Below are 18,382 nucleotides of genomic sequence, written 5' to 3' on the forward strand. Positions count from 1 at the left end.
GAGTTTTACATTTGCAGTCCATTACTGTTATGTAAGACTCATTTGGAATAACTTGCACCAAATACTATCAAATCTGAGCCTTTTCTCTCATATGTTACCAAAATATGCATGTTGCTGATTAACAACACACTTTATTGATGTGTTTGCTTGTTATGAGGCTCATCTTCCTGTGTCTATCTCTCCTGTGTCTTCTTGTTAAGTTGTTTTAGTCACCTAGCCCCTGGTTATATACAAAATAGGCAGTCTTGGATAATCTCCTTTTAAAGCTCCATATTCAGTCAATTCACCATGTTTACAAAGGACTTTGGTGTTCTTTTGCATGGGCAGGTTTATTCCAAATCTTTCCTAAATAGTTAATTCGGGTGGACATCACGTGGCTCTCAGTGGCAAAATCCTTTTATTGCTCTGAAACACACTGTTTGCAGCTGGATTAACCTGCTAAAAGGGCTGGGTCTCCTGAGCCTTCTAGTGACTCGCAACGTCCCCCACCAGCAGCAGTTATTGACAATGTCCATGCTATCTGTTGTGCATTCAAAAGTAAAGTGTGCAGTGCACTCAACAAAAACAATAATATAAATTCAAAAATCTCCAGTTTGTGTCCTTGTTTAGTTCTTTGAGATGAGACTTCTTTACATTTTGATTGTACTCACAATGTCATGTATTTTCATTTAAACTAGAAATATAAACTAGAATATACAAATTGTGGGGTGAATTTTTGGAATGTGTGAGAGGAAGATAACTTAAGGAAAGCAAAGGTATAAATCAATTGAAAAAGAGGTACAAACATTGTTTTGAGACGTACAGAGATGATGAGGGGGTGTTGTTTATCTGCATTAGTTAGGGGGCAGAAAAATGTTAAGTATTAACTTCCTCCTACTGCTTTTTGGACATGGTATTTCTTGGTTTGTTTACTGAGAGTTGGTTGCTTTTGTTTAAGTCTATTGGTTATTATTAAGTGTTTTTTTCTGTTTTTTATTCTTGTTTGTTTTTATACATGTTTTGAAGTAAAGTTTATCAAATCAAATGCTTAGGTATGCTTCTTGGCCATGGAAACAGCAGTTGACAAAACTATCTCAATTGAAGACTCAGAAACGTGAAAAATGTGGACATCTGTATTTCCATTGCAACTAAACTTAATGTGCTGATAAGGGCTATGTGACATGGTTAAATGCTCCTGAATGTGTGGCTAAGTGGAACTAGGGTTGAGATGGTCAACTACAAATATTCTGTTAATTTATGTGCATGTGGAACTAGAGTTCTGTGCCCTTGATGATCTGTGCCTATGCACCACTTGCTGTGATGATGGCTGTGGATGTATCTGTATCACATGCTAGCTCATGTAGAAGATCTGCGCTACTGCTGTGCTATCCTTTATGTTTTTATATTTTAAAGGTGCTTAACAATGCTAATTATGTAACAAATTACAAATTCTTTCCTATTTGTCATGCTTTGTTGATATTTGTCAGTATGAAAAAATACTTATACATCATACACTGAAGTCAAGACCTGATCTGGGGATTTAACAAAACAAGATTTATTTTATTCTGGTTGAGATTTTACCAGATACGTTTGTTTTCTTCTACACTTGTGTATGTATCAGCTCTTGTGATAGCATGTATATTTGATTCCTGTCACAACACAGCACAAATAGTCACTGTGTGTTCCTGGCTGCAGTGTCTCACTGACCTATTCCTATACAGTAAGTTTCAGACATTCATATTCCCTCATGGCTCCACATGGTGTGTTCTTTCTGTCCTGCCACCAGATATTCTTTTGGACTTTCAGTTGCCACTTTGTGCAACCTGACACCAATCTCACGGGTGCTGATTGGATTTCATGCAACCATTGGGCTATGAACAGCCTGTGGCAGGGCGTTATTGATGAACAGAAAATATTACAGCCAACCCAGTGTTATTCGATTCAAAAATGACACCATTCTGTTTCCAATTTTATGTCCTCCCTTTCCTATTCTGTTTCTGAAATCATCTCTGCCACTGTGCTCAGAGAAACACTCTTGCAGTTCTGCTTATGTAAATAAAGTGAAGTCCAGCCTCTCAGTAGTTTTCTCTGTCCATATGCCCTTTTCTTTGTGTAGAGGAATGGCCAGGCTGCAATACATTTTGATAGTCTAAAAGAAGAAGCACTAGATGCTTTTGCATAGCATGACTTGATCATATTCTCTCGTGACCCTAGTGTACAGATTTACTGCAATACTGCAGCTACGCCACAGGAAGTATGTGTCAATATATAGTATTTTCAGAATTTGCCTGTATGACATCCTGAGGATCAATATTTTTGATCAGTGTTATAAGATTTACAATGCTACTGGGTCCTGTGCAGTTACAAATGAGTCATAAGCACACTTGAAGTCCAGGCTGAGTGAAGGACATTTTCAGAGTTTGAAAAATTAATGTCTATGGATCCGTGGTGTTGAATTATTTAGCTAACAGGCTAAAAAATGACCAGAAACAGATGGGCTCTAACTAGGAGACAAGAATGCTGATATACAGCATACAGTGATCTCACACATTCAGTCTAAAACATATGTTTGGCCAGCACTTCCTGAGGCTTTCACATGTGCATCAGGAAATTAGCTGTCAGCATATGAAAGTGAGTGAGGAGGCTTGTGGTGCTAATGCCTTGTTTTCCCGTGTCGTAGATGGCTGACCTATCTGCTGATACTGATTTTGGATCTAATCATCTGCTTGGCCATGTGCTTGGGAATCGCCAAACAATCTCGATGGCTAATTATCACGTAAGTATTATGAGTGTGTATGTGGAGGTATTTTCTTCTCATCTGGTTTTTTGGGCCATTATAACAGTCCATCTGTACCTGGACACTGCCTGGATTACAGACCACAGACAGTTAGGACACCAATGAGCCTCTCTGGCACCATAGAGTCCATTAACAGAACAAACGATAGCATTGCATCATCAAATCCCTCCCTATAACCTATATATTTCATCCACATATAGGTCAAAGTAACCTTGTAACCTCGGCTTAGATTTCTTTCAATCAAACAAACCGATCAGTTGAATTCATATGATGCTCAATGTAGATCAAAGAGGAATTTGATTCAGTAAATTGCGACCAGTAATTTAAACCAACACTGATGTTTGACTGGAAAAGCAGTCCAGACTTCCCATCCCATTTGCCCAATTTAGTGCAGCCTACATGTCAGTGTTAGGAGATGAAGTCCAGGATCAGTCTTCACATCCCTCTCTGATAAGGCTCACTAATGCCTATTGATCGCCTGAGCAGGATGAGCTTGCTCCCTTAACTAATTATTAAGTGCTCTCGGGATACTTTATTGGTGCTTTCAAGAGGGTCCGAGGAGTGATTTGAGAATCAAAACCCTTTGGAGCCCTTTTACATCCATTAGGAGGCAATTCTTGCTCTTTTTACTCAGTTTAATACTCAGCACTTTCTCTAGTTGCTACCAGTGGTCACTGAGAAAGTGTAGTGAATAATGTTATTTATATTATGTAACAAAAAGGGCAAATAAAACAAGAAGTCCTAGGCAGTGACCTAAGTTAGGATCCTAGTGACCTGAGGGTAAAAGTTCTTTCTGAGCCTCTCAGTGCTGGTCTGGTGTATCCGGGACCTTCTTCCTGGACGCAGCAGAGAAAAGAGGTTATCTAGGTGGTTGGGATCCTTAATTATTCTGCTAGCTGCTGTAAATATCCTTTTGGCAGGGTAAAGCATTGCCTATTGTATGTACAGCTGAACAAACCATTATTTTTGTGGCCGTGCAGTCCTGTTCTGTGCTGTTTCTGTACTAGGCAGTGATTTTCCCCATCAGGACCTTCTCAATGGTGCAGGAGTAGAAAATCCTTAGTATTTCAGGGGATACCTAGAATTTCCTCATTTGGAATGAAACAGTCTCTGCCTTGCTATTGGTGCAGGTTGGCTTTGTTTTCTTGGACACAAGTATGATAGTGGACTTCTTGTAGCACATGGGTATGATAGGTTGAATGTTCTTTTGAACACTGACGCTAGTTGGTCAGCACATAGTTATAGGACCCGCCCACTGAAACTGTCTAGTCATGCTGTTTTCTTGGTCTTTATAAGCTTGATATTCCAGATTTCTTTATTATTGTAATTTTCCATTGTGAACGTTCATACATAAGAAAAAAAAATAAATATTGTTTCCCTTAAAAGACAACAACAAAAAATAGTGTAAAAGCTTGAAAGCCCTCCTGGCGTCATGCAATGATTGATAGAAAGTTCAGATAATCAGATGTTGCTATTGGAATTCAGCAGAACAGACATGGAAAGAGATGGAAAGTCCCCAGACGTCAAGTAATATAACTTTTAGTTGTGACCTTTTGAGACTTCTATTGAACAATTCTTTGCTTCAACCCAACTTATTTCTGAGGAGAATAGATTTTTTTATGAGTCTAGAGCTAACAAGTGAATTCATCAAGGAGTCATGAGTTATTTTATTTTTTTTATGTCACAGAATAAATTGAATTTCAGCCATATCGTCTAATCTATGATCCACTAGTACAAAGTGAGAGCTGGGCCTCTGTCTTCAGGCAGATGGAAAATAGTTCCCATGCAAAAGTTGAAAAGAATAAATCAAATTAACTGACTAAAAAAAGGCTGACAATGACTGCTACAAAGACAAGCTGATTCATCTGCATTGTGTCTTTGCCCCCCATCATCCCTTTCGCTCTGTCTCTTTCTCTCTCTCTCTTGTTTACTGTTTTCCTTCAGGATCATCGCTTTTGTAGCGCTGTCTCTGATCCTGAGCTGGGCCTCTCTGGGAGCGGGCACTTCTACAGCTGTGGTGAGAAAACAGTATTTTTTATAAAAAATATGTATTTGTTTTTGATCAGAACCCATCCTCTGAAGACCAGTTGCTCTTGGAACCAATTGACATCTCGGTCAACAGCAGTTGCATTTAACTTCCCACCACAGGCAATTCAATTACTTCCTAGGGGTTTTCAGGCTGTCAGTAAGCGTGTATTCTAGGGCATCTTTCCTGGTCAAAATGTGTCTGTATCTGTTTGTTTAGTTTCTTTCACATGGCCAGTCATGCAGTAAAGTTGATTACAAGTCCCCAGCCTTTTAGGTTAATCGACCCTTTGCTCCGCTGTTGTAAACAAAGCTGTTTCTAGCATTAATTGCTATCCCTCGATTCTTCAAATCTCTTTTATTCTGCTTAGTTTTATATCTCTTTCAGTCCTCTTGTTTCTGACAGGTTCTTCTGTTTTCCTAACTGTATACCATGTGTTCAGCACATCTGGGCTTAGTGTATTTAATGGATAATGTATTAGGGACAGTGTCTGGGGTACAAAGAGTAACCCCTTGCTTCCTACTTCCCTCTCGTCCACTGTCTCCCTGTCTCCTGCAGAGAGACCTGGTGTCATTCTGTGGATTATCCTACAGGATTTGACATCTGGACAGCTGTGAAGCAGTCAAGAGAGACTAAATTAGAGGGTGGTGGCAGCTGACTGTAACCTGAAATTAAGTACAAGGGTGTGAAATGCAGACATCTGCTGTGGTTGTCGATGAATAGCAAGCTTCTTTGCCGTTGTAAAGCATGATTACCGATATCTTGAACTGTGCCTGTGGTTTAGCTCAGCTCATTACTATAGAGCATGACCCTACATTAAAACTTTTGACCTTTCTGGCCAGCTTATTCAGAATAGTTGTCGCTACCATGCATCTCCCTGTCATTGCCTAGTTATTATTAGAATCAGAATCAGGTTTTTTGCTAAGTACATTTGCACATACAAGGAATCTGCCTTAGTGTTTGGTGCATAACAGTCAAAAATATACACAAAATTAAAGTGATGGTTCGGCGTAATTTTGACCTAGCGTCATATGCACCATTGCGTCTATCTAAACACTGTCTCAGCCCTTTTTTTCATTTGGATGCAAATTAGTAGAGTTAGGGCTATCAGATGAATGGCTTAGTACAGGCGCTAATCGAACCAACAGTGTATCTAGTAAATGACCCCACTAATAATGCCTGGATTGTTATCAAACTTCTACAGTAGTACAAATAGGGTCTTTACTCATAAATCCATGCATTGGAAAGTTTGTAAGTACACCAGGAGTTTATTAAAATAACTGCTAAAGCTGTAAACATCGTCGAAATCTTGCGCGATCACTGAAATACCGTGTGGTCACGCAAGATCCCGCACAGAACACCTTCTTCATGTTTGATGTGCTCTGTTAGCTTTAGCAGTAGCAGCAGAGTAAAACCCATCAGGTAAGTGTTATTTCAATAAACTCCTGGTGTACTTACAAACTTTCCAATGCATGGATTTATGAGTAAAGACCCTATTTGTACTACCGTAGACATTTGATAACAATCCAGGCATTATTAGTGGGATCATTTACGAGATACACTGTTGGTTCCATTAGCGCCTGTACAAAGCCATTAGGCTGATGGCTCTAACTCCACTAATTTGTGACCAAATGAAAAAAAGGGCTGAGGCGGTGTTTAAATAGACGTAAATGTGCATATGACGCTAGGTTGAAATTACGCCGAACCATCGCTTTAAGTGATCCTAAATAACATAAACACAAAGAATTTACAGTAAAAATATGTAAAATATGTTGCTACAGGTTTAAATTGTAAGTAGAAGATAAAGAGATGGATGAAATGTACTAAATATTCACCAGGAGTATGTTACATCAAAGATGTCGCAGATGTGTAAATATACAATTATGGGTATGGTTTTACATTTATATAACGTGTAATGTCCATTGAATCAGTGGGGGTCCCAGGCCTTGTTGATGAGGCTGGCTGCAGATGGGAAGAAACAGCTTAAGGGGGCTGAGGTTTTGGTCTTGACAGACCTCATCCTCTTCTCACAGGGGAGCATTTCAAAAAGTTAATGTCCAGGGTGGGATCAGCCATGATCTTTCCTGCTTACTTCAGTGTCCTGGATTCATGCAGTTCCTGGAGGGACGGCAGATTGCAACCTATAATCTTATAAGCACAGCCAATGATACGCTGCAGCCTGACCTTGTCATTGACGGTTGCAGCAGGTTACTAGATGATGAGAGTGTGAGGATGGACTCAGTAATGGCGGTGCACCATCATTGGTCAGGTGCTGGAGGATATAGTGGAGGGCCATGTCTACTGTGTTGTCTACAGACCTGTTGAATCTGTAGGCGAACTGCAGTGGGTCCCTCTCCAGGATGGAGAGTCTTTGATGTGTTTTGGGAGAAGGTGTGTGTGGGGGGGCTCTGAACTCAAGTAGAGCTCGAGTGTGGCTGCTTGAGCTCGAGTCAGGGGGGATGTGTTCTCAAAGCAAAGTCATTTAGCTTCTACCACTGCCTTGCTATATGTGTGTTTCACCTCTCTAAACTTATCCCAGTCCTCCACACAGAAGTGGGTAGACAAAGAACACAAGCTTTGGTAATGGAATTTGAATGTGGGGTAGAAAGCAAAACAAGCAAGTGAACTTGCTGCCCCTGTACATCATTACTCCTAACTACGTTGTGCAAAAAACATGGTGCATCTTGAAAGGAAGGTAGAGGATGGTGTTGTCCTAGAAAACGCTCATAAATTTATACATTTTTGATGAGACGCAGCATAAACAAAATGTCCCTGCTAGTATAATGAGATAGAGATGAAGGGTAACATCCAGCAACAGTGCAGACATGTTGCTGTACAGTTTTTTTGCTGGAAACAAATGTCATATGATTGCAATTCAGTTTAGGGATGCGTTTATTATCTGAAAGTGAGGTGGGAGAAGTGTCAGTCTTACAATAGAAAGTGCAAATGAAGGTTAGATAGATCTGTTTTGTGTTGTGTACTTGCTTGATTGCTGTAATCCTGCATGTTTTATTTTGTTACATCGTGTAGGGCATGTTTTCATTATTATTATTGTTATTGATAATTACTTTGTTTTTTCACTGTAAAGTTCTTTGAGCCATGCTTTACAATTCATTTTTTAAGGGATTCTTTTTGATAGGGGCTGCCATAAAAAGCAATGGACACAACACTATATTAGGAATAAATGGCATGAGGCTTTGATAATTGATTATGCAACACAGCATATTTCTTGATCCCTTTGAACCTGATCCCTTTGAACCTGATCAATTTGAACGTGTAGCCTGTTATTTTCCACAGCTGTGAATTATGCATGCATGTGAAAAATTATTATGTTTAAGTTATTTTATTGTTTATTTGTTTTATTGCTGTCTTTTTATGTTCTGCAGAAGACTAAGTGCGCACAGAATTTGCAACCTTGACCTGCAATTTTTTATGCTTCCACATTAGCAATTCTCAGTGAATGAATTAAGGAGTGTGAACATATTTTGCAGATTTCCTCCATGGTCAGTAAAGCACAACATGTTCTACATGATCAATAAAGCCTGAGATATGTTGCTGCATACCACACATTTGTCAGTGTGTTTGCGTATTAATATGTGTGTATATGGATGTGGAGGTGTTAGCCTAAAGTCTGTGTATGCTGTAGTATTGCATATGTCTGTGAGCATTTCATTTCATAGGCATGTCAACACCAGAGTTGAAGGGTGATAAAAATGTTGTAAAATGAGTAGTTTATGTTTCTGAGCGTTTGTCAATAACTGTCCAGTGTAAAATCAGTTTTTACTCAGTTGCTGCACAATAAATTGGATCTAGTTCATAGCTTGAATAAATGTTGGTCTTGCATGCTTGCAAGATTACAATGTGTTGTTGTTTTCCTACAGGGCACCAGTGACTTCTGTGTGTCTCCAGACAAGTTTATCGTTAACCAAACAAAGGATTTCCTTAGTGCAGGTAATTTATCTCTATAAAAAGAATTACACAGATACCAGCTCTCTGTCAGTGAATGTTAAGACACATGGCTAATCTCCCTCCCTATCTCTCTCTCTCCCTTTTTCTCTCACCCTCTAGATGTTGCACACTATTATTTGTTCTGCAGTCCGAATCTACCAAACCCCTTCCAACAGGTATTGACAATATGCCCAAAGTCTCAGTTATCAGCTTGTACAAGTAGTTGTTTACTGAAACTCACACGCTGGAAAGTACATTGCTATTTTAAAATGATTTTTTTCCTTGTTAAATGCCAAGCAGCTCGATTATTATCGGGTCCAAACTGTTTTTAAAAAATGAGCCCCCAATACTAATTTAACTACTTAAAATGATTTGATTTGAAACTGTGATCAAAGAATATTCCTTTTTCATATGTGGTTCTCCAAAAATTAGCTGTATCTTTTGCCCTGTGCATAATCTCTGCCTTGGGGTACTCTCACTAGCAACATTTATTGTTTATTTATATGACATTTTGTATCATGCATAAAGGTAGTCAACTAATCCAATGTTGATTTATTTTGATATTTTAAGATGTGTCCATCAATCAAGATTTTAACTTCTCACATTTTCCAAATATCCTTGAGTTGGAGGTGCCTTAATTTTGCTGAAAAAAAAACATATGAATGACAAAGATGTATCAAAAACTACACAGCATTACAAAACTAGAATTTAATCCAGGGCTGCTATTCAGTAACCACTTCATTTCAAGGTCAGCAAACATAGACATTATAAAAAATAGGGAAAAAAACCCAAAACTCCAGTTGTCTTTCATCATGTTTCTTAATCAAAAGTAATTACTGGATCTGTAAAGGCTTTGAGAGAAATTTTTGCAAGGGCCATTTGACCGAGTGTGGTAGTACAACCGTGAAGGACGGTCTTCTTGTTTGTGTGGTGCTGACTTGTAAACACATTCACGAACAGAAGGATGTAGTCTAACAACTTCCATGATCAACTAATCTATGATTGAGCCCAGCATATGAAGTTCTAGAGGATAGAATGTGCAGTTAATGCCCACTTACAGATGAGGAGGCTTTCTTTTCTTTACACAGTTCAGCACTTGCATAGCATAATTTAATATTACGAAAATATGCTAGTTTTGATCCTACTGCTGTGTCACTTTATATGAGCAGTGCTATATGTGTGTGGCATGTATTGAGCAAATTCATGGAGTCTAAATCCATGACCAATTATTATTAAAACCCACATGCTTAGTTATTGTCACAGTATCCATTTAGAGATTAAAACGATGTTTGTTAAGTAGGTAAGGATTATCTCTTCTCTGATGGCCTAGTTGATAAAAATATTTCTCTTTTGTTTGTGCTTGAGATTGGGTGGTGATATTAGTAGGAGGGACAGTGGTTGGTGGGTGAGATGGTTGGTTGTAAAGGATAATCTGGGCCTATCTGTCTGGAAAGAAATGTCTCCCCTGTTAAGCGCATTATAGCCTTACTTAACACCAAATTACTTGTTGACACGCTGCTCTTAAACAAAGCTTCCCTTAATATAATCCTCTCATTGTTTGTGGTGGATGTCTCTGTGTGTGATGTTGGTTGGGTGATTATATTTTCACAGTCTTTGACAGTATGCCAGCGTTCTGTGACCACCATGCAAATCCAGATCCAGGGTTTGATGCAATTCTCAGTGCCCCTCTTCCCCACTGCTGAGGTAAGTGGCTGGCTGACAGACTATTACACCAGACTGTAGAAAGGTGTGTATCATTCTCTTCCCTTTTATACCTTGTTATACAGAGAGACCTTTTGGGCATCCAGCGACTGTTGAACTCCACTGAGTTCAGTCTACACCAGCTAACAGCCTTGCTCGACTGCCGCGGGCTACATAAGGTCAGATTCCAACCAGGACACATTTTTAATAAGGCTGCTTTGTAGTACTCATGGCGCTTTTAGCCCAAAACCACTTAAAAGTCCATCTTCATTGATTTTCAACCTTATCTCTATGTACTCTGCCATGTGTGATGTATGTGTATATATACCACTGCAACTGTCAGTGCACTCCCAATCTGCTTGACAGAATTTATTAACCACCCCCAGTTTTTCTGTCTTAAAGTTTAACTTTACTTTTTCAGGTTTCAGATTTGCCAGATGTTTATCTTGTAAAGGTTTCAGACTTAAAATAATTCAGCCTTACATGAATAAATTGGGGTCACCAAAAGCTAAAATAGCTTTCATGGGTCATGTAAATGTTTTTTAGGTCAAGTTTAACCATCTGCTAGTTATGATTAGCCTTAGGAAAGCCCCCAGGAAATGTTTGTAACTCAATTGTGCATTTCTGGAAGTGATGTAAAACAAATAAGAGCGAGTCAGAATATTACAGCTGCTTATTGTGTGTAAACTCCAATCATCAGTTTTTAACTTCAGTTTATGGATTATATAGTATATACAGGGCTATTGCCTGTGAAAGGTCATATTTTTTACTGTACACTGGCAATAACTGACTGTATTATACTGTATATCTCTGTGTGTCTGTCTGTAGGATTACCTGGATGCCTTAAGGGGTGTGTGTTATGATGGGGTGGAAGGGCTTCTCTACCTCTCTTTGTTTTCTATGCTTGCTGCCTGCGCACTCTCTGCCATGCTGTGCGCAATTTTCCGAGTGTGGACAGTAATGAGCAACAGGTCAGCACCAAGCAACCTCTTTATCCCATTATATACTGCCCGAAAAGCTCTCCTGCAAAATGTTAACAGATGCACTCTCTCTGTTTCTGGCCTTGTCTGCATCTGTATTTGTGTGCGGGTGTACAACTTTCATCCAGGGATAAAGAGTACATGGACATAGATGAAGAGGACCCGTTCAACCCCCAGGCGCGACGGATATCCTACAACCCTAGAAGGTCCAACATCCACAGTTTCTGTAGCTATACCAGCAGCCTTGGCAGCCAGGCCAGCCTTCATCCAGCACCACAATCTGCTTCTAATGTCATGCCGCCTCCAGAATACATGTAAGATGAATAGATGATGACAGTATATTAATATGTGTGTTAAACCTCTCACTACCTTTCTTCCCCCCTCTGTGACAGGAATCAGTCCATGCTGTTTGGAGGGAGCCCTCGATATGAGAACGTACCACTGACAGGGAGAGGATCCCCACCTCCCTCGGTGCGTTGGCCCTATGAAGCTCTAGTGTCCCTAGTGTGATGGCGATGAGGGCACTGATGACCTCAGCACTGCTACAACACTAACAGGAAGCATTTGTTTCAGCAAAATAAACACAGCAATGCATGTACACAGTGCACAACCTCACACTGTCACCACCTAGTGAGGGGCTTTGCAAGTGATGGAAGACTGCTCTCTACTGGTCATTGACTGAAATGCATTCATCTATATTTGAGTGCCATTTGTATTCATGCGGACACTCTTACTTAAGCTCCAAGCATATGCTGATATCCTTTTCAGCATGGCCTTGGATTGTATTTCTGGATCTTGCAAATGAATGGTTATGGCTAATTCATACATCTACGTATGTGTAGAATAACCATGGGTTAGTGTTTGATAACGATTGTGCTGCTGCCTGCTGATGCTCTCCCCAGGTATCTAGTTTTAATGGTGGAGTTCAGCTCATATTCTATAATCGTGTGGTGTGTCTTAAGGGCTGGAGCTAAATAATAGATAATACTGGTAAATCCACAGTTAAAGTTTCTTTTAAGCAAAGTTTCTTTTCTATTAAGTTTTCTGTTTACCTAAACTACTTTTAAGGTTGAGGGACATAATTTGGACAACTGTTTACCATTTTAGATTGCCTCTACATATGTATTATGTACAGTATGTGGTTTTTGTTTGCTTGAAAGATATGCGTAAATCGATTTTAAAAAATATTTGCAGTTAATTAGTAACATCACAGTGTATGGATTTACTGAGAGAGCTATATAATTTATGCTTTGTTATTGTTTTTGTTAAGCCGGTTTTGTTGCTTTCTGTTCTTTGTTGCTTTCATGTGAGCAGTTGCACAGTATAGCACCGCTGAATATTAACCGGTGCTTTGTAACTAACCCTTTATCTTTTTTTTCATTCTTCAACTTTTAAAAACCGTAAGTTTTTTTTGTTGTCCAACTACTTCTTCATTTGTTTGATTTCACTTTCATTCCACTCTCTGAAACACACTGTGGACTTATTTAATATAGCTTGCCAAAATTATTTGACCCTACTGTACAGTCCAAAAGCCAAAATACATCCGAAAAGCTCTGTACCTGCTGCTGTAATACAACAGTGTTACCTTTGACCTTCTGGCACTGTTGTGTCCACAGAGTGTTTCATGTTGGTTTAACTCATGTTGGTGACCCTTGACTCATGCCCTCTGTCTGCTTTTTACCTGCACTTTAACTACCTGAAATGCTTCCACAACCTACTAATTCAACGACAACATTACAAGAATATAGATCAAATCACACCATTTTTTATGCCACTTGAAGATGATATTTTAAGCTGTTATTTAAATACAAATTTTCTAAAGTGTGTTTTTCAACCTTTTTCTTTGCAGTATACGCCCAGTATGAGGACTGCCTATCTATCTATGACTGATGCCCAGATCAGACACTTTGGGTCTGACTTCCAGGTGCAGCCTACTACGTACTGAATCCTTTTCAGAAAAGCAATGTCTGAGACTCTGGGTTCTTACCAAGAAGGCTGTCTTCATGGCATAATCCTGTTTATGGGTGCTGCAGTATGCCGTCTCAGTCTTCTTCATCAGGATAGCAGGCCATATGAGGCAATTACCTCAGTAACACACCAATGCAGTGCTCTCAAAGCATGCAGTATGCATGTAGTTTTGCAAAGAGAGGCCCTTTAGACGTTGATCTAAGACTATTGTTTATGTCATGATGTATGGCCCCATACATCATTATCTGCTCCAATATAAGCATTTATGTGAGCCAAATCAGGAGCCTTTTAACAGATTGGATCAGAAAATGTTTGTATGTTTCCCCTTTATTCCTATATCCTGGTGATGTGCATGGATATGGATATGATCATAAACAGGGTCAGTACTTTGATGTTACATGCGGTGGCTGAGTATGACTAATACAAACTCCTTCCATCATGGATTTTTTGATTTTTGCAATATCCCTATGCCTTGGAGGTAATTTTATTTCTTAATACTTTAAGCCTTCATGGTGCCATATACAATAAAACATCATAATTGGACTTTACAAAACAATTGATTATTGTAAACAGGTCATTGACAGATAATACAGTTTTTTGTTGTGATGCCAAAGATGATACATTCATTTTATTTTTTCTGTTTCTAGATCTTTTTAACTGTCACAGGTTTTAAGCATCTTTGTTGTAATACATGTGTTGCATTGTATGACCTGCTTATCAGGGATGAGTTGAATAGTCATGAGTTGAATAGTCATAGTTGAGGGATACATTTGGAGACTGTATATCAGCTGCATGTGGAATACTACCCTGGACTGAATAAGCATAACAGAGTGGATTTTAATTCACATTAATGGTTTATAACTGCTGTGACACAACCACAACAACAACAACCATTAAGACAGAACTGTGTTTTGTTTGTTTACTGTATTGTACTAGTATTCCACTCTGAAATAATTAATAGCATAGACAACCCAGTGCCACTAGATACTATCAGTTGACATGAACAGAATAAGCAGAAGTTAGTAGTGTGTTTGCATCGAGAGAAATTGTAATCTTGGGTGTTGCTGTTCTCTATGTTGGATGATATATCAAACTGATCTGATGTTTGACCATAAAATGTTGTATTCCAGCACATGTGTTATTTTGCCATTATTATCTACTATAACAACCCATAGGCCAGACTGTGTCTTGAATAGTTCACAGAATTAACTTATCATTCATACTTGTATGTAGGGCATGCCAGCCACCTTTACAGCACAGTTATTTCAACTAATCAATTTTAGAAAATATTGTGTCTACACAATTAGATAACTAAAAAGGTCCTGTCCAGTTGAATGGTATATGTAACTCATTTGTTTTCCACCAGAGATCACCATATACATGTGACTTATTGTGATAGGAGAGTTCTGGGCAAAGACAATACTATACTAAACTTCATTAAAAGCTGTGACACCTGTAATTTTAACTGATTAACAGCCTTCTGTCTTCTCTATTTGCTCAGATCTTTTTGCAGTGTCATGATCACTATTCACTGGTAATTGCTGATTCCAGATTGCCTGCAGATTTGGGAGATGTCCATTTTACACACCCCATCAATTATGGTGATGTCAGGGTGCAAATATCATGTTGGTTCTTTCCAATATCATGTTTTTTGGGAACTTGTCAATAATAAATCATTCCTGCTGGTATAGTCCTGTTAAACTGACATTTTTTGGAGTTTATTTTGATCTCTTATCTAAAATCATAGTGCGTTGCAGGCTACTAGGCCATCAAGCCTGGAGGTCAGGTCAGGGACCAAACAAGGACAAACAATTTATAAATGACAACACATCCCAATAATGATTTGTTTAAAATAAATGTGTATAACTGGTTAAATAAAATCTGTGGGTGGCTATTCTCAATACACACAAGGTCATCTTCAAAGTCTAATAATTGCAACAAAGTACAAACACTTGAAATACCCTCACAACTACTATCTAATTCCAGTCCCACGAGCTGATGTGGTTGTAATATTATATAGTAATGAATCAGTATAACTTCAAAAGCAGATCATTTTAACCTACATTATTTCAAATCAACTATTTTAATGCACACCTCAGAATGTGAGTCTTGCTGCTCAAGACTTAAAAGAGACATTTTTGTCGAGGACCAGACCTTATTGTGAAATCACCCCTTGAGAAAAAATGTCATTAAAAGTCTGACTAAAAATGAAAGTAAAGCAAAGCAAAGCCTGTAGAAGTCTAAATAAATCACTTCCCATCGCTTAACATTTGAGTGTTTGGTAACCCTCTTAACGCACGCTGTTCCGTATATGGGACGGGACTGGTGTTAGGAGGTAGCGACACGTTCTTCTGAATGTTTTAAAGACCAACCCTTAAACATATATATCCATGCCGTACATTGTTAGAAAGCTTAGATTGTCCTGATTCATTCAAGACCACTCACGACTTATATGGTTGCTCACAGCCGTAATAGTATTAGCGATTAGCTCGGCTAGCCACTCAGCTAAGTAAGAAAAGCTATAATGCTACATACCTTCAAAGTCTTCCCTTTATCCACAACGATCATCTTATGACTCAGCACTTTCTGTACAGCTCGCCAAGTATCCATTCTTGTGAAATATGAAATCCGTTTCTATAAAACCGAAATACATTCCTCAATATGTCCATGTATTTAGTCCAACACGTAACGTAATAACACAAATAACAAACCATATGCGGTCCGTTTACGTCATTTCCTGACCTGCGCGTTCATCTCAGAGTACACGTGCCTAGATGTTTACGACCGTGAGCCTCTTCTGCTTCTGACGACACCACACACAAGCCAATCGGTGTTTAGGATTAAGCCAATGAGAACATATGACCGACAACAATCTATGGCTGTGTCCCAATTTGGTCCAAATTGCGAGGCTGCATCCTCGAAGTGCGCATTTCGAGGCCGATTACGTCACAACGCCGCGCGAAGGCTGTCCCAATTCGAAGAGTCCTTCAAATGCAGCCTTGAAATGCGGCCTTCTTTTCCCTCTTTTTCGAGGATGCACCGCTACTATCCTTCGCGGCCTCCCATATCCCAAGATACTTTGCGCGGCGCTGTTCAGTGCCGCGAAAACACAACAATGGCGACACCAACAGGTGAAGACTTTTCATTCAAGTGTAAGTATTGGTTTGTTTTATTTAATTATTTTTACTTATTACTACTTATACTTTTATACTTTTACTAATTACTTATATTTTATTACTTGACTAATATCTATCTATATATATATATATATATATATATATATATATATATATATATATATATATATAAATGGACTAAGATGAACACATTTAGATTTTAATAAAGAGCTACGTTTTGGATTATCACTATTATATGTTATACTTCATTATTATCATTATTATGATCATTTTTTGCTATATTAGAACCCTTTTGTCTGTTGACATAGTAAAAAAAACATGTTTTACATTACATTTTGTTTTATTTTTGTTTTAGGGAGCAAGGAGCAAACCGAGCTCCTGATTAAACAAAGAGGGGAAAATGACCATCTATTCACGGGGGCCAAAAACTCGGAGGTGGAGGTAAGGCTGATGTCCATTTTTGTACATCTTTGCATCCCTGTGTTGATGTGATCTTGTGTTTACCTTTTCTCTTGCTTCCCTCGGTGTTTAGAGCAATACTGGAAAAGATTGGGCTGGAGGGGAAGGTCCAGCCCTACCAGGCCAAAAAAAATGGGACAATTAAAAAAAAAAAAAAAAAAGTAGGTAGCCTACAGGTTTGGATTAGTTTTACTGTTACTAAATACTTTTGCTGAAAATTGCTGACATGATTGATTTCCACTGCCTTAGGATTGCAAATATCCAGGGACAGGGGAGGGGGCCAGCGGCAAGCCCACTGCTGGCACTTGGCCGTGGTTTGTCCTCATGGATGAGGATGAGGTACTGGGGCAGAGGCCATCTATTGCCCCCCCTGTCCTCATTGCCTCCATCCGTGAGGACACACCAGGGCCAAGTGCCACAGTGGGTGAGCAGGAGAGTGAAGAGGAGGAGGAGGAGGAGGAGGAGGAGGAGGAGGAGGACCAGCCAGGGCCCAGGAGGAAGAGGAGGAGGGAGGATGACCTCCTTGACCTCATAAAGGAGGACATGAGAAGGCAAAATGAGGCAGAGGAGAGGAGGGAGCAGGAGGGGAAAGACAGGATGGAGAGGCTCTTCTCTCTCCTGGAAAAAGTAATAGAAAAATAAATATAAATCTATATAGATGTGTTTAATTTGATTTTATTTATGAACTGTGTTTATTTATGATTTTTCTTTATTTTTTATTTGATTGTGAAGATTTTGATGTTTTATGTTGTTATTAAATAAAAAATATTGTTCATTGTTACACGTTGTCTATTCCATTTAGTATTTACAACTTCAGTACAATTTATAACAGGGTTGCATAAAGTGCTACTGTTCAGGAAGAACAAGGGATTAAATATTTTCTTTTATTATCAAGTGATGAAACATTTCACTATTTACAAAAATTACATCAGAAATAACTATTTACAGATTATTATTATTTTATTATTCTTTCTCTTGTGTGTTTTCCTTCTTTCTTCTTCTTTCTTTCTTTCTTTCTTGTGTGTTTTCCTTCTTTCTTCTCCTTTCCTTTATTCTTCTCCTTTCTTCTCTCTTATAATTTTGTCAGCTTTTTCACCGTCTTTTCGGTCGAGACGTCTTTCTCGTCTTATGGGAGGGAACAGCTGGTGACGCAACCAGGAAATGCCTCGAAGGCTAGACCGTCTCATTTAACAACGGTTGATGCAGCCTTCGGAAGTTCCTCAAGGCTGCATCCTTCGAAGGCCGCAAAGGCCGCGTCCTTCGAGGATGCAGCCTCGCAGTTGGGTCCAAATTGAGACACAGCCATAGACATATATACCGTATATATGTCTATGACAACAATGACGACATGGCTTTGATTGACAGCTGTTCCAGCCTATGGAAATAT

General features: G+C 39.0%; 1 protein-coding gene across 1 annotated transcript in view; it reads left to right on the top strand.

Moving 5' to 3' along the window:
- Positions 1 to 13,578, top strand: part of LOC128378878 (protein tweety homolog 2-like) — a 29,955-nt gene extending 16,377 nt beyond the window's left edge. The window contains exons 5-14 of the mRNA XM_053338450.1: positions 2,660 to 2,755; positions 4,721 to 4,793; positions 8,684 to 8,753; positions 8,871 to 8,926; positions 10,362 to 10,454; positions 10,538 to 10,630; positions 11,280 to 11,422; positions 11,560 to 11,745; positions 11,824 to 11,902; positions 13,281 to 13,578. Of these exons, the coding sequence (XP_053194425.1) occupies positions 2,660 to 2,755; positions 4,721 to 4,793; positions 8,684 to 8,753; positions 8,871 to 8,926; positions 10,362 to 10,454; positions 10,538 to 10,630; positions 11,280 to 11,422; positions 11,560 to 11,745; positions 11,824 to 11,902; positions 13,281 to 13,376 (985 nt within the window). The 3' untranslated portion in view covers positions 13,377 to 13,578. The remainder of the gene's footprint in view (positions 1 to 2,659; positions 2,756 to 4,720; positions 4,794 to 8,683; positions 8,754 to 8,870; positions 8,927 to 10,361; positions 10,455 to 10,537; positions 10,631 to 11,279; positions 11,423 to 11,559; positions 11,746 to 11,823; positions 11,903 to 13,280) is intronic.
- The last annotated feature ends 4,804 nt before the right edge of the window (positions 13,579 to 18,382 follow it).

The sequence above is a fragment of the Scomber japonicus genome, chromosome 18 (assembly GCF_027409825.1).
Source record: "Scomber japonicus isolate fScoJap1 chromosome 18, fScoJap1.pri, whole genome shotgun sequence".
NCBI lineage: Eukaryota > Metazoa > Chordata > Actinopteri > Scombriformes > Scombridae > Scomber > Scomber japonicus.